Below are 25,480 nucleotides of genomic sequence, written 5' to 3' on the forward strand. Positions count from 1 at the left end.
TCTCTCTAATAAGGGGAGAATATGTGCAGACCTACAAGCTCTGTATAGCTCGCAGTGTAATAGAACTGGGGCCTTGAGCCATTGCTGATCGCGGAGGAAGAGTGTTTGCACACAGCGGAGTCCAGATGGGATCCCCGGCGGCTCCCAATGGGCTCAGAAAATTGCTAGATATCAAAAGGGCCATCAAGTTAGTTTGCGATCCCATAGTAAATCTCTAGGAGCCAAAATTGTAGTTGATTTAGCCGGAAGGACAATAGAAATGGTACCTCCTTTAAATTAGCCTGCTGAAACACACACACACACACACACACACACACACACTTGAGCAAGAAGTACTCTTGATTTAGTCCAAAAGGACTTGTTAAACCCTCTTCTGGTTCCAAATCCCAAATTCCTGAGTGAAGAGACACCAATGTTTGTTCATTCTTGGCGAAGGCCTGGGTGTCCGCTCCACTTCGCACATGTTTTCCGTTTTTCTGTCCTGGAGAAGTGATTGAAAACAAAGTCGATCTGTTGGATTTTGCTTCCTCCCGTTCTTGGCGTGGGACGAAGTGGAAAGATGCCTTAAATGGGAGTTTATTTTATGGGAATCCTGGGAATCGAGAAGGCTCGGAGCGTTATCCAAACCAAAAGGAAGTGGATTTAGTGCTCCGAAGTGTTAATATTTATGCTGACGACAAAAGCAAATTAGTTAAATGACTCTAGGGAGGAAGAGGGATTGTTTTTTGTTAATGATTGTAAGTTATAATTTCACACAAGCGCTAGGGAAGATTTTGATCAACGCAACAATTAAACCCTTCTGTCGTTTTGGTTTCGCTCAAGGATAATCCAGGCCATTCTGAAGTTGCAAAATATTTATTGAACAAAGGCACAACAAAGCAACAATCAAAGCACAACAAATGCCTCATTTGTAAGTTATCTTCTTCAAGCCACTTTTTTGGTTTGGAAAGTGAAGTTGGCAGCAAGCCAGTTCTTCAGTTGACCACTTAACAATATTTGACCTCCGGTGATATCAGTGAGTGTTTACTGGCTAATTATTGGAAAATATTTAACCAGTTATTTGGCCCTTCAGTCCAGAGATCAGCCTGATTTTGTCCTGAAATCCTTTGGAGTCAGTAAAATACTTTTCCAGTTTTATCTTCCAAGTTTTTCCATCTTGCTCTCTCCAAGCTAGATTAGCTGCAAGGTCTGTAGGATGGATTTAAAAAAAAAATCAAGATGGCAGCTGTGTGAACATGTGATCCAAGCCACGCCTAAAAGGGGGCAGGGTTTGTGTGGCTGCCATCTTGCTTTTTTTCTTCACTCCTCTTGCAAGTAAACTACTAGGATCATTTTCACAGAATCCTCTTCTATGCCTGCAGTTATGGAGTAGAAGGAAGAGTGGATATGAATTAATAAAGCAAATATGGAAATGCCTCATTTAGTGACTATTTAAAGTTACAACAGCAATGAAAAAAACGAATTATGACCATTTTTCACACTTATGTCTGTTGCAGCATCCTCATGGTTACGTGATTAAAATTCAGATCCTTGGCAACTGGCTCACATTTATGATGGTTTCATAAATGTATCCTTGTGTCCTTCCGACAAGAAGAGTCAATGGGGAAGCCAGATTCACTTAACAACCGCGATGCTGCAATAGTGGCAGTGATTCCCTTAGCAACGGCAATAAAAAGGTCATAAAGTAGAGCAAGCTCACTTAACAACTGTATTGCTTTGCGACAGAAAATTTGGGCTCAGTTGTGTGTCAAGGTCTCCCTGTATAGACAAATTCCCCGAATCATATTGGCCGAATTTCCTGAAATGAATGGTCAGAAAGTTTGAGTTGAAACCCTTCTCCTTGTCTTGGCTGACCCAGCCTCTCTCCTCCCCGGCCTCTTGGGGTCCTGGTGGTAGATCAAGTTGCACTGAGGGAGGATTGTGTAGCTTTCTCCAAATCTTTTGACTTTGGTGTTGACAGCAGAAGAGCTGCTTGGGAAAGATCTTCCTCCTCCTCCTCCTTTTCCTCTTCTTCCTCCTCCTCCTCCACCAACACCACCACCTTCTTCCCCTCCTCCTCCTCCTCTTCTTCTTCTTCTTCTTCTTCCTCCTCCTCCTCCTCCTCTTCTTCTTCTTCCTCTTCTTCCTCTTCCTTGTCTTCATCCACCACCACCTCCTCCTCTTCTTCTTTTCCTCTTCCTCCCTCTCCTCCTCTTCCTCCTCTCTTCTTCCTCTTCCTCTCGTCCTTCTCGTCTTCCTCCTCCCCATTTCTTCTTCCTCCTCTCCTCCTCCTCTTCTTCTTCTTCTTCTTCCTCCTCCTCCTCCTCCACCTCCTCTTCTTCTTCCTCCTCCTCCCGCATTCATCATTGTATGTTGGCGATCAAGTTGATGATCCTATTTTTATCAACAGCCACATGAAAAAGTGCCACTGAGTTTTGTCCAAACCTTAAATTTGGAAGCCACGACGTTCTCCTTCTGCTGGACCTCCTTTGCCTTCAATCTTTCCCTGAAGAGGAAAGAGTGAAAGAGGCCGTATTTTTTGGGTGTCGCATCCCATGTCCAAAATATTCTAACTTTTTCTTTTCTATGCTTTTGGTGATTTCCCTTGGCTTTCGCTGGCGGTATATCCCCTCCTCCTTTCTGATTTTGTCAACCCAGCTGATACGTAACAGTCGCCTGTCAATCCACATTTCAAAGGCTTCTGTGACTTTCTGTCCGGGGCCAACTCTCCACTCCGTAGCGCATGTGAAAGATGACGGCCACCGCATCTACTCCTGCTTCAGAAGCTGAAGTGGGTCGGGCCCCACTCTTACCAGGGCTGGGCTTGCCACCTTCCGCAATTGAGAGCTCCCCCCATGGCAGAACGGTCCCCGGTAGACATGAATGACTCATGGGCGGAAGTGCCTGGCTGCACCAGGAGCCTCTGCTGAAGTCCTGGCCCCTTTCTCAGAAGCTGAATTGGCAGATTCCTTCTTATAGCAATAGCAATAGCAATAGCAGTAGACTTATATACCGCTTCATAGGCCTTCCAGGCCTCTCTAAGCGGTTTACAGAGAGTCAGCATATTGCCCCCAACAATCTGGGTCCTCATTTTACCCACCTCGGAAGGATGGAAGGCTGAGTCAACCCTGAGCCAGTGAGATTTGAACCGCTGACCTGCTGATCTAGCAGTAGCCTGCAGTGCTGCATTTTAACCACTGCGCCACCTTGGCTTATCAAGCCTCTATGGACCCCAAGGCCAACTTCCGGCTGAAAAAACTAGCATTTTACCAAAACAGCAGGAACACAAAACAATCTTCTGGATAAATAGTTTAAATCAAACTTTTAGTGTTCCAATTGACGCTCTCTAAAGCAAAACTCTTCCTTGTCCAAATTCAGTTCTTCTTTCCTCCATTCCTCTTTTCCTCGGTCTCTCCCCTTCTTTTTTTAATTTTTAAATAAGTCTCTTTAGCTTTGGTGTCCCTGACCTGCTCAGGGTGAGGACAATTAACTTGCTTCTTAGAGAAGAAAAGAGTTTTCCTCCGGAATAGCTGAGACTCAATTTTTCTTTGCTCCACAATCCCCATTGGACTGCCTGCCTCAGAGATCGGTTCTTTGGCTCCCGAGGTAGTCAAGGAGTCCTTCTGTGAGAATTTTGGACACAGCTGGAGACATGGGATTATTATCATGTTTTAAAAGAAGAGGAACATTCGCCCTCAGTTTTGGAAGTGGACGTTGAGGCAGGACATTGTCATCTCCAGCCTCGCGTCAGAATAACAGAATAGAATAGAATAAAATAACAGAGTTGGAAGGGACCTTGGAGGTCTTCTAGTCCAACTCCCTGCTAGCCAGGAAGCCCTACACCACTTCAGAAAAATGGTTATTCAACATCTTCTTAAAGACTTCCAGTGTTGGAGCATTCACAACTTCTGGAGGGAAGCTGTTCCACTGTTTAATTGTTCTCACTGTCAGGAAATTTCTCCTTAGTTCTAGGTTGCTTCTCTCCCTGATTATTTTCCACCCATTGCTTCTTGTCCTGCCTTCAGGTGCCTTGGAGACTAGCTTGACTCCCTTATCTTTGGGGCCACCACTGAGATATTGGAAGATTGCTATCTTGTCTCCCCTAGTCCTTCGTTTCATTAAACTAGACATATCCAGTTCCTGCAACTGTTCTTCTTATGTTTTAGCCTCGAGTCCCCTCATCATCCTGGTTGCTCTTCTTTGCATTCTTTCTAGCATCGCAACCTCTTTTTTACATTGTGGTGACCAAAACTGGATGCAGGATTCCAAGTGTGGCCTTACCAAGGCATTATAAAGTGATATTAACAGCATTTCAGTTGACTTATCAATAGAAATGCTGCGGTAGCTTCCCACAGCATCTCACTAGGCCAGAGGTTGGGAACGATGGCCCTTTTATGACTTCAGCTCCCAGAATTCTGAGCCAGCATGGTTGGAGTTCGCAAGTCATAAAGGGCCCATCATTCCTCACCCCTGCTCTAGGCCTTGGGTCAAAAGCTGCTTTCACGTAGAGGTCCTTCATCTGCCAAGAACTTCCTTCTGCCAAGAGACGCAGCCAAGGAGAATGGCTAGTCCGGAATCTGTTTGTTACTCGCAAGATAAGTTAGCTTGAATTTCCCAGTCAAGTATTTTCCATGCAGATGCCTCATAATGTCATATATTTACAATATTTGGAAGATTCACTTGTGGCATTTCTGGGCCTTTCTCCTTGAAGAAGATCGGCTCCAGTATCTCAACAGAACAGTCAATAGATAGCTGGGCATAGGAATTCCTCCGTTGGAATGAATGTTAAACATTCTGGGGAAAAAATCCAAGTTTCCGTTTATTTAAGTATACGATAACTTGAGAGGTCTCAGAGGCAGTGTCCTTTGTGAACTCGGCTTGCGTGCTTGGCTGATGATTCACAGTTTGCATTCATGCAAGCATTCATTGTATGCAGCCTTCCATAGTTTAGAAGTATCTCAGGAGGACGATGGAGAAGTTTGGGGGCTTGGTTCTTTGGGGGAGGAGGATCCAGAAGCATAAACTAATCAAGCAACTAATCACTAATTTTTTTAAAAAAACCAGAAACGTAAAAATAACCAGGTTTAGCTCTTGTGTCAATGTAGGCATTGCATCTTTAATTGTCCTTGTGTTATGCGAACCAGTGGTAGGATTCTAAAATGTTAACAACAGATTCTCTGCCCGGTTGCTGGGTGGGCGTGGCCATGGTGGATGTGGCCTACTCAGCCTCTCGTACCATTGGGGGGGGGCATTTTTACTCTCCCCAGGCTCCGGAGGCTTTTGCTGAGCCTCCGGGAGGGTGAAAATAGCCTCCCTGGGCCTTCTATACCCTCTGCGTGGCCCCTGCACTTATCTGGCATCCAAAATGGGACATGTGGAGACTCCTGGGAGGGGTGGGAGGGGTCAGCTACCGGTTCACCCAAATCGGTGCAAACCGGCTGAATCCCACCACTGGTGCGAACCCCCAAAAAACTGATCAAATAGACCACGATTTGGTCTCCAAAACTTGGCAACTTTAAGACTTGTGGACTTCAGCTCCCAGAATTCCCCAGCCAGTTGCCAAGTTGGAAGACCCCTGAGTTAAATGAAATCTTCATTTCAAATGACTGTTACGGGATATTATTTTCAATACTTTGTCTTTATATTGAAGAAAAATAGCGTTAAAAAGGAAGACTCCTCCCGGATTTTTCCAGCTCCTAGCCTTTCCCCAAGTTTTCAAGTATCTATCTGATGGCTCAGTGGCTAAGATGCTGAGCTTGTTGATCACATAGGTCGGCAGTTTGAATTCCTAGCACCGTGTAACGGAGTGAGCTCTCATTACTAGTCCCAGCTTCTGCCAACCTAGCAGTTCGAAAGCACATAAAAAATGCAAGTAGAAAAATAGGAACCACCTTTGGTGAGAAGGAAACAATGTTCCAAGTGTGCCTTCAGCATTGAGTCAAGCCGACCACATGACCAGAGATGTATTTATTTATTTATTTATTGAATTTATAGGCCGCCCAATCCCGAAGGACTCCAGGCGGCTTACAAAGAAGGGGAAGAAAAGAAAAAGAAAATAAAAAAGAATGGTTTAAAATTCACAACACACATTCGTTCTAATCGAGGCTGGACCTTAAAAATAAGGTCAACAGCCCCAGGCCTGCTGGAACAGCCAGGTTTTAACAGCTTTCCTGAAGGCCGTGAGAGTGGGCAAGGCCCGGACCTCTGGGGATAGCTGATTCCAGAGGGTCGGAGCAGCCACAGAGAAGGCTCTCCTCCGGGGGCCCGCCATCCGACACTGACTGGCTGACGGCATCCAAAGGAGGCCCAATCTGTGGGATCTTATCGGCCGTTGGGAGGTATGTGGCAGTAGGCGGTCTCGCAGATACGCTGGTCCTAGACCATGTAGGGCTTTAAAGGTAATAACCAACACCTTGAATTGCGTCCAGAGACCAATTGGTAGCCAGTGCAGCTCGCGGAGGACAGGTGTAACATGGGTGTACCTCGGTATACCCAATATCGCTTGCCCAGCTGCATTCTGGACTAGCTGTAGTCTCCGAACGCTTTTCAAGGGTAGCCCCCCTGGTCACAGCCGACAGAGGATGTTCCAGTGTCAGCTGTGAATCCAGGAGGACCCCCAAATTGCGGGCCCTCTCTGAGGGGCGTAAGTTTTCACCCCCCAGGATCAAGGATGGACTGCCTGGGCTGTCCTTCGGGGGCAACATCCAAAGCCACTCAGTCTTATCGGGATTGAACACCAATTTGTTCATCCCCATCCAGATCCTGACAGCTTCCAGGCATCAGCACATCATGTCCGCCACTACACTGAGCTGGCACGGGGCAGATAGATACAACTGTGTATCATCTGCATATTGATGGTACTTTATCCCGTGCTGTCGTATGATCTCACCCAGCGGTTTCATGTAGATGTTAAATAGGAGGGGGGAGAAGACCGAACCCTGTGGCACCCCACATTTGAGGGGCCTAGGGGTCGACCTCTGCCCCCCGACCAACACTGACTGCGACCTGTCGGAGAGGTAAGAGGAGAACCACCGTAAAACGGTGCCTCTCACTCCCACCTCCTCCAGACGTCGCAGAAGGATACCATGGTCAATGATATCGAAAACTGCTGAGAGGTCAAGAAGCATCAGGATAGAGGAATGCCCTCTATCCCTAGCCCGATAGAGATCATCGATCAGTGCGACCAAAGCGGTTTCAGTGCTGTACCCAGGCCTGAAACCAGACTGACCAGAAAAGGAAGGTTGGAGACAGGACGATAGTTTTTCAGGATGGCTGGATCCAGGGAAAGCTGGATAAGAGCCAAGGTGGCGCAGTGGTTAGATGCAGCACTGCAGGCTACTGCTAGATCAGCAGGTCAGCGGTTCAAATCTCACCGGCTCAGGGTTGACTCAGCCTTCCATCCTTCCGAGGTGGGTAAAATGAGGACCCAGATTGTTGGGGGCAATATGCTGACTCTCTGTAAACCGCTTAGAGAGGCCTGAAAGGCCTATGAAGCGGTATATAAGTCCACTGCTATTGCTATTGCTATTGCTATTGCTTCTTGAGGAGGGGTCTCACCACCGCTTCCTTCAATGGTTGCGGGAAAGACCCCTCCTGCAAAGATGCGTTGGTAATCGCCTGGAGCCAGCCTCATTTCACCTCTCTGCTGGTCGAAACCAGCCAGGAGGGGCACGGGTCCAGTAAACAGGTGGAGGTGCTCATCGCTCCCATGGCCTTGTCCACTTCCTCAGAGGTGACAAATTCGAACTCATCCCAGGAAGTCCGATTGAGACTTACCCTCGGTATCTCGGCTGGTATTGCCCAAGCGGAGTCAAGGTCTGTCCGAAACTGAGTGATTTTATCCGACAGAAACTGAACAAATTCCCCAGCTCTTCCCTGCAGGGGTTCCCCCACCTCCTCACCTTTCAGGAGGGAGTGGGTCACCCTAAACAGGGCGGCTGGGCGAGATTCCGCGGACGCAATAAGAGCGGAAAAATGTGTGCATTTTGCCGCCGTATCGCCACTAAGTAAGTCCTAATAAAGGCTCTTAATAGTCTTCAGAAAGCGCTGGCTCTTCAGCTTTGAGATGAACATCGCCCCCTAGAGTTGGGAACGACTAGCTCATATATATCAGGGGAACCTTTACCTTATTTGAGACAAAATGGATTATTCAACTGCTAGATTGTTGAGATTTCTGGTTTTTTAAACAATGGAAAACAAACTTCTAGGTTTTGTCCCACCAGAGCTGAGTGAGCCCCCACCAAACGGGACAGAATTAGATCTTGGCAGTGAGGGATTTCACCCTTTTCACCCGCCTTCCTGCCCCTCACTAATTAGGGTTTATTGATTTAGAGGCAGATGGCAAAGCTTTTGAAATTATGAGAATGGCATAAATTATACAAAGCAAAGCTGAGAGAGACGTAGGCTGTAATTTAGTCTGAATGGCATTTTCACTGGATTTCCCAGACAAAACTCCCAGTGTTTTGTTCAGGGGTATATTGGAAGCGTCTTGTGAAGGCACTGAGGGGACGCTGGTTTTTAGGATGGGAGTGGGGGCTTTGGGGGCTTTTTGAGTTTTTTGCTCATCCCCATTTCAAAGCCATAAAGCCAGCACTCTCCGTGGTCATGTGGCCGGCATGACTCAACGCCGAAGGTGCACGGAACGCTGTTCCCTTCCCACCAAAGATGGTTCCTATTTTTCTACTTGCATTTTTTATGTGCTTTCGAACTGCTAGGTTGGCAGAAGCTGGGACAAGTCACGCGATCTCACTCCGTTACTCCATAATGCTAGGGATTTGAACCGCCAAACTGCCGACCTTTCTGATCGACAAGCTCAGCGTCATAGCCACTGAGCTACCGGGTCCCTAATTGTTTCTCTAGCAAAGCATATCTTACTGATGTGTGAAATGTCCTTGTGTTCTGTAATGGTGGTGTATCATAGAGATCCTCCAACCTTTTGAGCAGGCAGGTTGAAAGCATGTTTTGCAAACTTTATTAGGGTTCCCACAGAGCCAAAGTGCATATATGTGCACCCCACATCTCTGCTTCATGGGTGGTGAAGAAGGAAGACCAGGCTGGCTGAGGCTTCTCCGGATTGTTGTCCAGGTCAGAATGGAGGTTTTGAATTAGGGGTTTGCATGTACAAGGGCATCAGTAATTGGAGGATACTCCTAAAGTCCAGTTTGCAAACTTGGGGAAGCTGGGATGAGCCAACCTGTCTGGCCTCTCTGAAGATGTTTCATTGATGGGCCTCATTGTCTGCAGCCTTCCATAGTTAAGAAGCAGCTCTGGACAGTTATGGAGAGGTGGTGGGGTCATGGACACACCATTATGGCATCACCTCGCCTCTTTTTACTGTGCCTGTTGCTGTTCCTGGAAGTTTATCTTGTTCTTGAAAAGGAATCGACAGTCAAAGCCATCTGTGACTCTTCTATCTTTCCAAGAACTCTTCATCCTACCTTGTGTCTCTTTTAGACTCAGGGCAAAATCCCTTGATGTTTGCAAGGAGCTTCTGTTCTCCATGCTTCTGTGTTTCCCAATATTGCTGGAGACGGTTAGAAGAACAACAAAATAACAGAACAATGGAGTTGAAAGGACCCGTGGAGGTCATCTAGTCCAGCCCCCTGCTCAAGTAAGAGAGCCTATACCATTTCAGACAGTCTCTTCTTGAAAGCCTCCAGTGAGGGAGCACCCACAACTTCTGGAGGCAAGCAGTTCCACTGGTTAATTCTTTTCACTTTGGAAATTTCTCCTGAATTCCAGGTTGCTTCTCTCCTTGATTAGTTTCCATCCATTGTTTCTTGTCCTGCCTTCTGGTGCCTTGGAAAAAATAGTGATGGAGCACCCATGACTTCTGGAGGCAAGCAGTTCCAATGGTTTATCGTCCTCCCCGTTAGGAAGTTTCTCCTTAATTCCAGGTTGCTCCTCTCTTTGGTTAGTTCCCGTCCCTTGTCTATGGAGCTTCTCCATCATCGGGTCCTGGTTGTCCCAAAGGTGCTTTTGCAAGAGGCAACTGGGGCTTTCTGGTTTTTTCTTTGGAAGACATTTTACTTCTCATCCAGGAAGCTTCTTCAGATCATGAAGAAGCTTCTTGGATCAGAAGCTCTGCGCCTTCAAAGAAAAACCAGGAGGTCCATTTGAAAAAAGCACCTTTGGGATTTCCATCCTTTGCTTTTCTCCTGCCTTCTGGTGCTTTAAGTCAGTGTTTCTAAACCTTGACAACTTGAAGTCCTGTGGACTTCAACTCCCAGAATCCCCCAGCCAGCATAGCTGGCTGGGGAATTCTGGGAGTTGAAGTCCACAGGACTTCAAGTTGCCAAGGTTGAGAAACACTGCTTTAAGTTGACCCCCTCCTCTTTTTGGCAGCCCCTCAAATACCAGAATCCTGCTATCATGTCACCCCTGGTCCTTCTTTTCTCCACACGAGCCAAACCCAATTTCTGTGGCCATTCTTCACGTTTTAGCCTTCCCTCAACCATCTTTTGCTTTCCTGGTGCTTTGGAAACTTTTGCCTGCAGCATCTCGAGGCGTTTGGTGCGGGGAGAAATCCTGGCAGATGCGGAGTTGTCTGCTGGTGAAGGGCAAAGGCTGCCTCCCTCCGAGGCTGAGCAGCTGCCACTCTCACAGGGGTTTTGTGTGCCGCGAGTCATTGTGCAACTTGGCATTCTCTTGGCAGGCCGGCCCCTGGTTCTTAACTCCTGCGACGATGACACTGAAGGATGATTTCACGCTCGCATGCAAATGGTTTCCCAGGGGTTTGGTGGCCACCAGCGTTGGTCTTTCCTTGGGGGGGGAAATGCATTTTGGAATGGCTGCTGCCGGATTTTTCTGCCGGTCCCCACTAGTAGTGAGCCTGTTGTTAGTTCCTCTAACCCCCCCTCCCCCCCGTACCTTTGACCTTAAGCTATCTACCGTGGACCTTATGTGTTTCTTAAGAGGTCCCTCAAGGGAGCATTCATAAGCCAACCAGCCTGCCTACCCATTTATATGTGCTCTTTTTATGTGCTCATGGCTATGTTTTGCTTATTTATATCCATTTATTTGTGCCATTTTTTCATGTGTTTTCCCTACTTGTTTCCTTGTACTTGTTGACAAATTAAAATCAAATAAAATAACTAGATAAATAAATAAAATAGTGTAGAGAGCAGGAAGAAGCACCGTTGCCAAGTTTAGGAGGCCCGATTGGAAGCCGCCACTTAACTCAAATCTTTCCCTGAAAATCAGGGAAAATCTCCCCATTGTACTCAGGGGTCAGCTCACGCTGCTCTAAGGGGAAGATGTCCTGATGGGGAGGGGGCTGCAGGGGGCTTTTGACATCTTCTCTTGAATGACAAATGGCATCCTTTGCATCCTTTTATCAAAGATGCTCCCAAGCAGGGGAAGTCCTTTGCCCCTCTGCAGATGCCAGGCGGGGAAGCCCAGGGCGGCCAACGGGGCCCTTCCCCATAGAGACAGCACTCATTCTCCCCACCCCACCCCTCTTTTTATTGTGGCATCATGTTATCACTTTCTTTTGATTTGAATTCAGCCCATCCAGAATCGGAATTTCAGAAAAAGCTTTGCTGCTTTTCTGAACGTTTATAGTGCTCCCTACAGAAGCAGGCCAGCAAGCTCTGGAAGGTGTTGATGTTGATGTTGTTGATGTTGATTTTATTTATATGCCGCCCTTTTCCCCCCGAAGGGGACTCAGGGCGGCTCACAACTCAACCAGGGAAGGGGAATACAAACAAGAATTTAAACGACATTAAAAAAAACAATGCATAATTAAAACACAACAGTCATACCAATTCGAGACGGGGGCAACAGTTCTTTAGCCCCAGGCCTGTCGGAACAGCCAGGTTTTAAGGGCTTTGCGGAAGGCCTGGAGGGTGGTGAGGGTTCGAATCTCCACGGGGAGTTCGTTCCAGAGGGTCGGAGCAGCCACAGAGAAGGCTCTCCTCCGAGTAGTCGCCAGTCGACATTGGCCGGCGGATGGAATTCGGAGGAGGCCTAATATGTGGGATCTAATTGGTCTAGTGGAGGTAATTGGCAGCAGGCGGTCTCTCAAGTACCCAGGTCCAATACCATGAAGGGCTTTATAAGTGACGACTAGCGCCTTGAAGCATATCCGAAGACCAATAGGCAGCCAGCGCAGCTCGCGGAGGATAGGTGTTACGTGGGTGAACCGAGGAGCACCCACGATCGCTCGCGCGGCTGCATTCTGGACAAGCTGAAGTCGCCGAATGCTCTTCAAGGGCTGCCCCATGTAGAGTACGTTGCAGTAGTCCAGTCTAGAGGTCACAAGGGCACGAGTGGCTGTTGTGAGAGCCTCCCGGTTCAGGTAGGGACGCAACTGGTGCACCAGGCGAACCTGTGCAAATGCCCCCCTGGTCACAGCCGACAAGTGGTGTTCAAAAGTCAGCTGTGGGTCCAGGAGGACTCCCAAATTGCGAACCCTGTCTGAGGGGCGTACTGTTTGACCCCCCAGCCTGAGAGATGGAACACTTGGCCAATTGGCCAAGGAAGGTTGGATTCTCCCTAAAACATCCAGAAAGAGGCAGATGTTTCTGGGAACTGTGTCTTCTTTCACAGTCTATTGGGAGTGAGGAGTTGTTGTCTTGAAGGAAGTAAGGGAAGGCAGAATGCTCTCCATGCTCTCTTCCCCCATTGATTGCAAAGGACAGGTTTCGATGGGTCCAGGATTGGGGATTATGGAGTTGAAGGCCAACCCACGATGTGTGTGTGTGTGAGAGAGAGGGGGGGGAGTACCAGACTGGGCAAGGAAAGCTGGCTTATTGTAATCCGAGAACAAACATCTGGATCAACCAAGATTCTTTACTTGGGAAAGCACATTCCCCTAGACAGATGTCCTATGCATCTGCTAGCTGTTTATTATTATTATTGTTCATGGCAAAATCAGCCAGATGTTTAGACTGGATTTGGCATTCTTGTCCATCCGTTGACTCCATGACCAACCCAATTTACTTCCGTATGTGGAATTTGGACTGGAGAGACCCTGTTTTTTGTGGGTGTCTGAGCTCCCTTTCATCAGTCTCCGATGCCCCCCAGGGGCACCCTCTTCACCTGGGATCATTTATTTTATTTATTTAGTTTGTCAAATATCTATGATATAACAGGTATAAGTATAAACATGGACATGAAAACAGGAAATGGGTCCGAATAAATGGGAACAGTAGGACAGGCACGCTGGCGTGCTTATGCACGCCCCCTTTATGGACCTCTTAGGAATGGGGTGAGGTCCATGCTAGACAGCTTAAGGTTGAAGTTTTGGGGGTTTGAGGATGTAACAGTGGAGTCAGGTACAGCATTCCAGGCGTTGACCACTCTGTTGCTGAAGTCGTATTTTCTGCAATCGAGTTTGGAGTGGTTTACCTTGAGTTTGTATCTATTGTTTCCCCCAGTGTTATTGCGGTTGAAGCTAAAGTAGTCATTGATAGGTAGGACGTTGTAGCAGACAATTTTATGTACTGCGCTTAGGTCAGAGTGTAGGCAGTGCAGTTCCAGGTTGTCCAAGCCCAAAATTTCAGGCCTGGTGGCAGAAGGGATTCTGTTGTGAACAGAGGAGTGGAGGACTCTTCTCGTGAAATACTTCTGGACCCACTCAATTGTATTAATGTCTGACATACAGTGTGGATTCCAGGTAGATGAACTGTATTTGAGGATTGGTCTGGCAAAGATTTTGTTAGCAATACAATGTTACCGGAGAAGAAGCTTCACAAAATTAGGTTTACAACTTTTAATGCCTTTTTGGCAATGCTGTTACAGTGAGCTCTGGGGCTCAGATCGTTTGAGATGACTACTCCTAGGTCCTTGACAGAGTGAGGGTTAGTCTAGCCAGGCTCCCAAAAGTCCGGTGGAGCCTCCTGACCATGACATGGGCTTTGTTGTGCTAGTTATGAGACCTGGCAGGAAATGCAGCGTGGAGACAGCTGCTTTGCTGGGGCATTGTGATATTATTAGTGCTTCTGCTCCCTTTTTCTCCTCCTTCGGAAAAAACAATGTCTTTGCGGATGCAGCACCTGCCTGACGCGTCTGGGCTTCCTGCCTTAGGGGTTTTGCAAATAATGAGAATGAATGAATAATAATCTCTCTCTTGCGGACACCTGTGAATAATAGAGGCCAGACGGAAAAGCTCCAAAGAATTGCACCAAGAATGTTTTGTGTGCTGCAGAGGAGACACGTAGCAAAGCAATTCTTCATTTTATTTATTTATTTATTATATAAAAATATTTTTTTAAACACAAATAATACAAACAGTACATATACAACTGAATGCAAAAAGAAAAAAGAAAGACAAAAGGGAAACCCCACATATTACAGTGCAGGCCCCCCCTGGAGACCTCCCCCCCTTATATTTCTTAGATATACAATATCTTCCAATTGTGCCCTTATCCCCTCCAAAACAACATATATCCTTGAGTAGGTTTATTCCCTTTGCCTTCAACCAACACTGATTTTATAAAATCCCTCCCTATTTCACTATGGTTGTTTGCTTTGATCATCCCCTTTTTAAAGTTTAATTTCCATTGTTAATTTATCATTTGTTGCCATACTCCAAAATTCATTATACCAATCATTTCTTTGAATATCCCAATTTCATCCCCAATATTTAGCCGTCACTGATCTAGCTGCTATTATCAAATGTACAATCAATTCCTTTTTTTGTTTCATTTATATGCTGTTTTTCCACCAGCAACAATAATGCAATCCTTGGTGACATCTCTAGATAAAAGTGCTCTAATTTCTCTAAACACCATGTCCCATATTTTTTGTGCACTATCACAATCCCATCACATATGTTTATATGTTCCAACCTTTTTCTTGCACCTCCAACAAATATTTGTATATTTACCATCAATTTGATTTAATTTACATGGTGTTAGGTACCTGCTCCATTTCACTTTATATCCATTTTCCTTAATTCTGACATATTCTTATATACTATTCCTAAAATGAAGAGCAATTCTATGTTTTAGAACTTTGCTTTTTTAACCTTAACAATTAGGTTTCATGCCCTTAAAGATAGCAAAGGGGTGGTTGAATTTTTAGAAGGCAGATAGAAAAGTCTGAATAAGCCCTCCAATGTTTTTGTACTAAGGATTCAGTCATCAATGAGCCCCTAAGTCTGATGCATTCGCTAGGTAAGCTTTCCCAGGTATAGTTTTTGGTCCCCCTGTCCTGAACATAGTGGTGGCTGCGTTACTTGGTTATCACCTGCATGTTTTCCTTGGCAGGAAATTCCTCTGCATCTCATGCTTAACATTTTAACTCTGCCTTTCATGCTTAACATTTTAAGACCCAGGGGGGTCTTTGCCCAGGTTCTCCTGGTGCACCAATTGCGACCCTATCTGGACTGGGAGGCCCTTCGGATAGTCTCTCACGCCCTCATGACCTCAAGACTGGACTACTGTAATGCGCTTTACATGGGGCTGCCCTTGAAAAGTGTTCTAAGATTTCAGCTAGTCCAGAATGCAGCCGTGCGAGCAATTGTGGGTGCACCTAGGTACACCCACGTTACACCTATCCTCCGCAAGCTGCACTGGCTGCCCATTGATCTCCGGACTCGCTTCAAGGTGCTAGTTGTTACTTATAAAGCCCTACATGGCATCGGACCTGGGTACCTGAGAGACCGCCTCCTGCCAATTACCTCCCAAAGACCAATTCGATCGCACAAGCTTGGCCTTCTCGGGGTTCCATCTGACAGCCAATGCCAGCTGGCGCCCCCCCCCCGGGGGAGAGCCTTCTCTGTTGCTGCTCCGGCCCTCTGGAACGAGCTCCCCATGGAGATCCGGACCCTTACTACCCTCCCGGCCTTCCGTAAAGCTACTAAGTCCTGGCTGTTCCGGCAGGCTGGGGGCTGTTAAAGCACCCAGCCCCGTCCTAATTGTGATTGTTGTGGATTTTAAAATTGTTTGTATTGTCTTATTTATTCCCTCCCCTGTTTATTGTGAGCCACCCGGAGTCCTTTGGGAGTGGGCGGCATACAAAACCAATAAACCAAACCAAACCAATTTTACCCCTGGACACCTGCCAGATCAGAGGCTTTTACCAAAAGGAGCAAAACAGCATTGCAGCATCACAGTGCAAATTCCGTTCCTTGTGTGATATCGTGATGCCTGCTCAGAAAGGATTGGAGATGGCATCACATCAGTGTAGTAGTAGGGTTTTGTTTTCTCCATCCCCCCAAACTGCCCCTGGGGATCTCCCTACAATCAAGAATCTGGGTCAAACAGAGCAGGTACAAATTCCCCACCTTCACAATTTCCTTTGCAGCTCAACTTTCATTCTGGATCTGGCTATTGCAAATTCTAGATTTGCCTATTCTGGATTTGGATCTATTTACAGTCCCTGGAAGCTTGCAGACTGCCTTGCTTTCTTTTTTTCCCTTTCCTTTTCTTTTCTGGACAAGAGATGAGGTTGCCAGGCAGAAATACCCTGGACCACTCAGTCCTGGCCGATGAATTTCCTGGCTTGCTGACTGGGAAATTCTGGGATTAACAGATTAATAGAGTTGGAATGGAATTTGTAGGTCATCTAGTCCAACCCCCTGCCCAAGCAGGAGACCCTACACCATTTCTGACAGATGGCAGTCCAGTCTCCCCTTCAAAGCCTCCAGTGATGAAACTCCCACAACTTCTGAAGGCAACTTCTATTTCATGGGTTGATTGTTCTCACTGTCAGAAAATTCCTCCTTATTTCAGGTTGAATCTCTCCTTGATCAGTTTCCATCCATTTTTCCTTCTTTGGCCTTTGGGTGCCTTGGAAAATAGCTTGACTCCCTCCTCTCTGGGGAAGCCCCTCAAGTATTGGAAGATGTTCTCCTGTCTCCCCTGGTCCTTCTCTTCACTAGACTAGCCAGGCCCAGTTCCTGCAACTGGGGAAGTGCAGGAGAAGAAACTGCTGATTGATCAACACATACAAACCATGATTTGGGGTTTGTCACTGCATTGAATCACTTCTGCGTGCCGAGATTCTTTGCAAACTGGATCTTTTTTTTTTTTTTGTCTTCACACCCAGGCCTGTATTCCTGATGCAATTCCCAGGATGGAGTTTGACAGCGAGACCACCCTGGTCCCTTGTGGGCAAGACAAATTCATCTCAAAGTAAGTCATCCCCTCCGTTGCCTTTCTGGGCGAGTCTGTGGTAGGCTCTTCGAGAGAAGAGCACCAGGAGGGCAGCGGGCGAGGGTCAAAGTAGGCAAGATGGCAAGCTCAAGAGGATGAGCAAAGCCCCTTTTTGCTCACCTGCCAATCTTCCAGGCGAGGTTGCAAATGGGCGGGGCTTTAACGGTGCTGCCATGTCCCTCATCTCGCCATCTTTTCTGAGCCCTCCCCAGCCCCCTCCATGCCATTAATTGGTGGGTGCATTTCCTGGGACAGAAAGGGAGGAGCAATCCATTCTAAGAACATGCTTGGTTCCCATCAGATGTGTGTACAGGAGGGGTCAAAAAAGTCAACATGGCAGCCAGAACCAAACAGTTGAAGCCCACCTCCATTTTTTTGCACACCTTGTGGGTCTCAACCCATATAAAAGAGGTCTGGGGGATTCACTCGCTCGGGTGTCTTTTTAGAATTCTTTTCTTTTTTAATGTTGAATTTAATTTTTTTTATATAAAGTTTTTTATTTTTTCATTTTCATAACATATAACTACATGTATAACCAATACATAACCAACATCGTATTGTATTATTAAATATTTACATCAATTCGTCTTACCATCAACTCCCAAAAACAATTATTGGCTCTTCTGCTCTCCGTACACCATATTTGTACCTTATTCATCACTTTCTTCTCCCTCTCTCCCCCCCTCCCTACCTCCTTTCTTCCCTCTGTCGTCCACTTCTCTACTTCCACTTTCTCTCTCCTTCTCCTCTCCCCCTTTTCCACTCCTTCTTTCTCTCCTCTTCTTCCCCCCTCCCTCCTATCCCTCTCCTTCTCTTACCTCTCTCCTCTGCTTCCCACTCTTCATCTCATTTACTTGGTGTATTTCAGCCTCTGAGCGAACTCCATTTTATGTTGATGGTGTTTATATTTCCCTTTCAATAAACATATTTAATTTTAACACATATCTTCCTCCTCCTTTTTTAAAAGAGAAAAAAAGTATACATATATAATAATCGTATTTTTACCCAACCCCCCAGCCTAGTTTTTGGTAAAAAATGTAATTTTTAAACATACGTATAAAAAACATAGATGTGGATTATATTTATACGACACACTGGAACTTCATGTTCCTTCTTATAGCAGTTTCAAATAGATTCATCTTTACAATGTTGTGAGTGGAGGGTTATCTGCGTTTCTGTCTACCCCTCCCCCTCCCTCTTTTCTCCTGACCCTTGTTTCCTCTCCCTTCTTCCAGGAATGAACTCCTGTTGCACTTGAAGACGTACAACCTTTACTACGAAGGTCAAAACTTGCAGCTTCGGCATCGAGAGGTAGGGAAAGGGACCGGGTGCCCAAACGGGCGAGAAATTAGGAGGCTCTGCTCTTCGCTGAGGGTCTCTTGTGCTTCCCTCCCCGCAGGAAGAAGGCGAGTTCATCGTGGAAGGGTCTCTGAACATCTCCTGGGGTCTCTGCCGGCCCATCCGCCTGCAGATGCAGGATGACAACCAGCGCCTGCGCCCACCTCCTTCCTCCTCCTCCTGGCACTCTGGCTGCAACCTGGGCGCCCACGGGTCAGTACACCTGCATGCGTGTGCGTGCGTGTGTGCACACACCATCTGTCATATTAGTCATGGCCTGTGCCCCAAAACAAAGGCTAAGGATGGGTTGCAGGCAAAGGTCTCCCCCCAACTTCTGCCTGCTCATTGTTCAGAGGGGAGATGTGAATGAGCAGCTGTTCTCTGCCCCAGACTCTCCCCCCCCCCCGCTCTGAATGGGCTTTTCTCAGGGGGTGAAGGGGCTCCTATAGCCTGCTGGGAGGAAGGAGGAGGGGATTCGGAACTTTGGGGAGGACAGGAAGCTCCTTTGGGACTCTGCTCCCCCCGCCTTTCTCACCTAATCAGATACTTTTTTCCCCAACATTTGTTTGTTTATATTTTCCAGCATTTGTGTGTGGGGGTATAAAAGGTGGGATATCTATCTGCCTGCCTGTCTGCCTATTATCCATCCATCCACTCACCCACCCATCCAATCTATCTATCTCTTCCGACTGTCTGTCTGTCTGTCTGTCTCTCTCTCTCTATCTCTCTATCTATCTATCATCTATCTATCTATCATCACTTTCATCCATTCTCCCTCCTCCCCCTCTCTTTCATCTGCCGAGGGATTCCTAGCCCACTCTGGAGAAAGTCATTGGGGGGCTGGGAGTGAGACCTGCAGTGGGCCGGCCAAGCCTTTCTGGAAGAGTTTTACACGGAAAATTCCCCAAACCTGCAGTTATGACCCTTTGTGTGATAACATATAATTCTTTTTTTTTTTTTTGCATGTTTTAATTTCCCTGTTTTGGTTTCAAGATGACTCTCTGTAATCTTTGACTTAAATAAAGATTTAGAGGAGGAGGGGGAAGGCTGAGCTAAATATCAAAGTACCATCGGATGAGAATCTCCATGCCAGTTCCTGGAATCTTTATTTTATTTTTTATTTTATCCCTGCCTTTTTAGTTTTTATACATAACTCAAGGGGACAACGATACAGAATGCTCCTTCCTCTCCCTCTTTTCCCTTAAACAAGAACCCTGTGAGGTGGGCTGGACTGAGGGAGGGGGCAGCCCTGAGATATCAGAACACGGCTATCATTTCCATTTGTTTTTTGGATGCTAGTGATTTCTCCACCTAACTCTTCTCCTGATGGCCTTCTCAAAGAAATACGTTGAATGTTGGGTGGCTGTGGGAGGCTTGGGGCCCACAGTGAATGGCACCCCATGGCAATCCAGAATTGTTTGAAGGAGCTCTCGGCCCCGGCCACCAACAGTAGAGGACCAGTGGTCAAACCTGAAGGACTTCCAGCATCTTCTCAGATGTACTGAAACCAGGCCTGGTGGCTTTTTTGGCAGCTGCTGCCCATGGCTGGCTCCTATTTCAATGGTTGTCCACCAGGATTCCAAGATCCCTCTCACAGTTACCGCTATTGAGCAAGGTACCACATATCTCATCCATCGCATCCCCTTCAGATGTTGGGGACCATTGGTGTAAAGCAGCAGGCCAGAAGGTTCCATCCTGCCTTCCTTTCTGCTGCCCTTCCCCCTTGGAGGACTGCAGGGCACCCTCCTGGTAGACCGATGGGCAACTCTGCAGGGCTTCCATAATGCAGCTCCCTTGGGCCAACCTTCCCACCTTCAACCCCCAACCGGTGGACTAAACGTGTTTGCCTGTTTGGATTGAGGAGGACTTGCTTTCTAAAACTTGACCAAGGCTTCCTTTCCCCTTTGGCTCCCTTGACTTCCTTCTCCTGTTCCCCCCCAGGTCTGTCATTAAGCCTACGACGTTGCCTGATATTCAGGTCACGGAGGCCGAGCCCACATCCGAAGGGGACCCGACGGAGGAGAAAGCAGGTAGGATCGGAAAAGAGGCGGCCACTACTCAGACCAAGGGATGAGGGTGAGGTGAGGGGGAGAAGCTCCTTTTTCATGGATTCCACCGGTGGGGCCTGTTTCAGAAAGGAAGAAAGAATATGTATACACAGATTTGTTGGATTTACATCCTGCCTTTTCTTTAGTTTTAAGGCATGTTTTGCATAGAGCCTCCTCTTCCTTCCCCCCCCCCAAATTGATTGATTATGTGCCATCCAAGTCATTTTCAACTCCTAGTAACCACTTAGAGAAACCTTCTCCATCTGTCTCTCACTTGGTCCTTCAGGTTTACTATGGCACCCCAGTTGCCACTGAATCTGAGTCCACCTCCCTCCCTTCCTTCTTTCTTTCTCTCTTTCCTCCCTTCCTTCTTTCCTTCCTTTCTTTTTCCTCCTCCCTCCTCCCTCCCTCCCTCCTCCCTCCCTCCCCCATCCTTTCTTCCTTCCTCCTGCTCTCCCTTCCTCCTTCCTTCCTTCCTTCCTTCTTTCCTTCCTTCCTTTCTCTCTCTCTTTCCTTCCTTCCTTTCTCTCTCTCTTTTCTTCCTTCTTTCTCTCTCTCTTTCCTCCCTTTCAATTTCTTCCTTCCACCCTCCCTCTCTCCCCCTTCCATTCTTCCTTCCTCCCGCTCTCCTTCCTATCCACCAACCTTCCTTCCTTCCTTCCTTCCTTCCTTCCTTCCTTCCTTCCTTCCTTTCTTTTTCTTTTTTCCCTCCCTCCCTTTCCTCCATAGCTCCCTTTTCCCTCCGTCCTTCCCTTCCTTCCTTCCTTCTTTCATCTTTCTTTCTTTCTTTTTTTCTCTCTTCTCCCTTTTTCTTCCTTCCTTCCCTCCCTCCTTTCTTCCCTCCCTCTCTCCCTCCCTTTGCTCTTGTGCAAGATGGTTGCAATGTATGTTTTCATTTCAGGATTAGGACTGCTCAACTCTGGAGATTAACTGCTATAAGAGAGTTTCCAGCTTGGGTGTTTTTAAAAACAGAGCGCTTCGTGGCAGACAGAGCCAGGATTGCTCAGCCCTGAATTCTGTGCCGGAATCTGTGATGAGTTGAGAAATAACAGGAGGAGGGGGGTGGGCTTTGCACACATACATACACAATGACACAGACACACACAGGCAGATTCTTGCCTGTGGGGTTGTGGCATCTGTGGAGAATGAAAGACCTTTGATGTGATCCAGCTCTGTGGCTTAGGAATTTGCAAATACAAGTATGTACAAACACACACACACACACACACACACACACACACACACACACACACACAGAGGCATCTGGCACCCGGGGATGTGAAGGAATCAGCCTGGCTTCTCCTCCCCCCCTTCCCTGGCAACGGGAGTCCTCCTTCCTTGCGACACAAAGCCTTGTTGCTGTGAGTTGCCATGGCTCTCCTTCCTGTTTGAGAAAACAGGGGAGCTGCTGATGGGCAGCTGAGGCGGAGGAAGGCCGGGGGTTTCTTGGCCATCAGAACGACAGCCTTCCCTTAGAAATGACAAGCCAATGGCTTATTGCGGCTCCTAGAATAGAGGTGTCAAACTCGATTTCATTGAGGGCCACATCAGGGTTGTGTAGGACCTTGGGTGGGCTCGACGTCACTCCTGTCGGGGGCACCTGTGGCAGCCCAAGTACTCTGCCAGTGAAAACGGGTTCCCGAGCTCCATTTTCGGCTGCGACAGCCTCCTGCAATCCTCTGCCAGTTGAAAATGAAGCTCAGGAGGGCCACACGTGCGAATGGAGATTCAGGTTAACATCAGGGTTCCAAATAGCATCCAAAATTAAATCGAAGTCTGAGGCAAAGCATTGCTCAATGTTCCAATTTATTAAGGGAGCCATGTCTGGGAAACCCCAAATCTGAAAGCTTCCCGGTTTTCCCCACCCGCTTGAAAGTTCAAGATCTTGCCCCCACACCCACAAGTCCATCCCATGGTCCAATCTCCCACTGCCACACTGGCAGCTTCCACCCATCCAGTTCCGGTCAGGTGCAGAGGTGCAAAGACAAAGGATGATCTTGGCTTTCTACAAAGAATTTTGTTATGGCCATATATCATCTAATCCCCCCCCCCTCTCATTTTCCCATGATAGAAAATGCATCGTAGAATAATAGAAAGTGTGGCAGGCCAAAGACCCAAAAGAAAAGATGGCTGCAGGCCTGACACCATGCTTATACTTATACCTGTTATCTCGTGCATGTTTGACAAACGAAATAAAATAAATAAATAAATAAATAAAATTTTGCCCCTGTGCTTCTCTTCCCCCACCCGCCAACCAACCCCCCCCCTCCAGGCAAATTTTTGGCCCCAACCACTTTGCAGTCCTGGAATGAATAATGCTGCACTATGCATGATTTGGAAATTGCACATTTGCAGGCTGACTTCCGTAGTGCTGAGCTGGCCCCACACGGATAGGGAGGAAGCTGAGGTCGGTCCTGCTGCCGTTTGGAGTCTACTTATCTTACCATCGGCTGAATGTGGCCGACAACTTCCGCTTCTTGCTTCCTCCTTAACGGCAGGAGTCCTGCAATTGGAAGAGCTGTTGCTAAAGCTTCAACTGCAGGAAAGGGCGGGTTGCAGAGGGCAGCTTAAGTTGCAACGGCTTTTAAAATCAGAGAAGAGTGTGACAATACAGTCCAAGTCCCAAAGGTGCTTTTTTTTTCAGGAGGCCACTGGACTTCCTTATGTTTTTTTCTTTTGAAGACGTTTCGCTTCTCATCCAAGAAGCTTCTTCAACTCTGACTGGCGTGTGGGGGATGGAAGGATTGATATTCCTTGCAGACATCTGGTCATTTGCATCCTTTTAGAGGGTCATTGTAGCACTTGGAGGTTTATCTGTGTCCTGTTAACTGTTGCATTTTTTGCCAGTGGCAAAAATAAACAAAAAATGAAACTCCCCCTGGCTGTAAAATTGACTTGAAAAGCAGGAGGGACAGTGAAGCCAAAGGCATTTTTCGGGTTTCTACAGAAATCGGACAATGGCCGGGCTTTGCCGTCTGCTGGACGCCAGAACGGCGTCTGTGAATTTCATCTCACAATAGTGGCGACACTCCAGGCCACAAAAGGAGGAGAGCGAGACCGATTGGCTGCCGAGCCTCTTGGGGACGGCCTGAGGGCCACGAGGAGGAGGAGGAGGATTTCATGGGCTTGATGAATGTCAGCATAATTTAATTGCATGTCCACAGAAGAGTTGCTTCCAATTAATTTGGACGGCTTTCTTTCCGCTGCTCTCCCTCTCCCTCCAAATGGTGCCATTAAGATTCAAGAGAGGCCTGGGTAGCAAATCTCCCTTTGCAGATTGTACACATGATTCTCCGCACACATAACGTGGCCTTTGTTGATGTGGAAAGGGTCTTTTTTTTTTGGTGGAAGAACGCAACAACGGAGAGCTGGCTCCCCACTCTAAAAGACATCCATTCATCAAACGGATGAATGCTCAAGACTGATCTTGAAATGTTTCTCTTGTTAGAGAAGGGAAAACAAAGGGAATATTGTCTGTCTTCACACATCTACATTGTGTGTGTGTGTGTTCCACAAATTCATGTCTATATTTGAAGAGGTGTTGGAGGAAGTTTGTATATAGTGGTGGGTTGCTCTTACTGTCACTACCAGTATGCTGATCACACGCTCACGTGTTCTGTTTGTGCGCCTGACTTGCGCTGTGCATGTGTGCGCAATCTACTGCCCTGCGACAATCAGCTGCTTGTTGGTTGTCTAGCCACTGCAGCCACCGTACCAGTACGCTCTCAACTGCTCCTGGCCACTACCGGCCATACCTGCAGCAACCCCCCACCCCCTCTGGTTGTATGAGGAAGTCGATAATCCTAATTTATTAAGTTATATTGCTAGTCCTCGATTCCTGACCAGGATTGAGTCCAAATTCCCATCGCTTAAGCAGACGTAGTTGTTAAGTGAGTTTCGCCCCATTTTCCAACCTTGGTTGTTAAGTGAACTGCTGCAGTTGTGAAGTGAGTAAAATGGGGGTTAAGTGAATCCGGCTTTCGCACTGACTTCGTTTGTCGGAAGGTCCCAAAAGAGGAGCACGCAAGTGCAGCATGCGGTCGTTAAGCAAACCCGCCTTCCCCCATTGCCTTTGCCTGTCCGAAGCCAGCTGGGAAGGTCACAACAGACCCTGTGCGGCCACTTCCGTCATAAGTACATGTCAGTTGCCAAGCCTCTGAATTGGGATCATATGACCACAGGGAGAGGCCACAAGGATCGTTCGTGTGAAAAACCACCATACGTCACTTTTTCAGGGCTGTGTCACTTTTGAGTGGTCCCTAAATTAGAGGTGGGCCCTCCCAGTTCGGTCCGGTTCAACCGAACCATTAGGGAATTCAGGCCTGGGCCACAGAACCGGCAGTGAGCCAGACCTGCCCTGCCCCCGAACCGGTTCCCTTGCCACCACTGGGCCGCCACCATTTTGGATTTCAGGGACTGCCAAGGCGCAGGCGCTGTAAATAGTTCTGCACATGCACGGAGAACAATTTACATGCGGGTTGCGAACTGGTAGTAAAAGCAGCAGCCACCCACCCCTGCACTAAATGAATGGTTGTAAGTCAAGCCCTACCTGTTCTGACCCAGCTACCCGAACACAACAAACTCTTTGTGGTTAAATCAATGGTTCCGTTATTAGGAGCGCCAGCAACCCCGGCAAAAAGTTTCTCTCTCACACAGGCTAAGAAGTCCGTCCGGCAGGGAGGTGAAAAGTTGTCTGCCACATCTATTCATCTCTGCCCCCTGCCTTTGATCCCCAGAGCTAGGGTGGGGCTTCACTAGCAGCGGTGGCTCTTCTGTCCCAAGGACCGTCCCAAAGATTTCCACTGCTCTCCTCTCCTCTGCCTTCTGTGCATCTGTGCGTCAGGCACTGGACACAGCCGTTCCTCCTTTTCCTCCTCAGCCACCTCCAGACCTGGGGGCTGTTGACTCTCCATCTGAGGGCTGACGGGTGGCCCAGGCTCCACCTCTGCGTCTCTCTCTGCCAGCTCCATTCCCTCTTCCCCCTCGGAGCTCTCAGGTTGTCTTGATTCTGAC

The 25,480-nt window shown here is 47.5% G+C and overlaps 1 protein-coding gene across 3 annotated transcripts in view; it reads left to right on the forward strand.

The window, feature by feature from the left end:
• Positions 1-25,480, forward strand: part of RASSF2 (Ras association domain family member 2) — a 40,749-nt gene that overhangs the window by 2,585 nt on the left and 12,684 nt on the right. For all 3 annotated transcript variants that reach the window (XM_014074978.2, XM_014074979.2, XM_087706063.1), the window contains exons 2-5: positions 16,975-17,060; positions 18,317-18,392; positions 18,481-18,632; positions 20,361-20,449. In XM_014074978.2, coding sequence (XP_013930453.2) covers positions 17,002-17,060; positions 18,317-18,392; positions 18,481-18,632; positions 20,361-20,449 — 376 coding nt within the window. In that variant the 5' untranslated portion in view covers positions 16,975-17,001. The remainder of the gene's footprint in view (positions 1-16,974; positions 17,061-18,316; positions 18,393-18,480; positions 18,633-20,360; positions 20,450-25,480) is intronic.

The sequence above is a fragment of the Thamnophis sirtalis genome, unplaced genomic scaffold, assembly GCF_051295495.1.
Source record: "Thamnophis sirtalis isolate CommonGarterSnake01/CBP01778 unplaced genomic scaffold, rThaSir2_p1.2 scaffold_2, whole genome shotgun sequence".
NCBI lineage: Eukaryota > Metazoa > Chordata > Lepidosauria > Squamata > Natricidae > Thamnophis > Thamnophis sirtalis.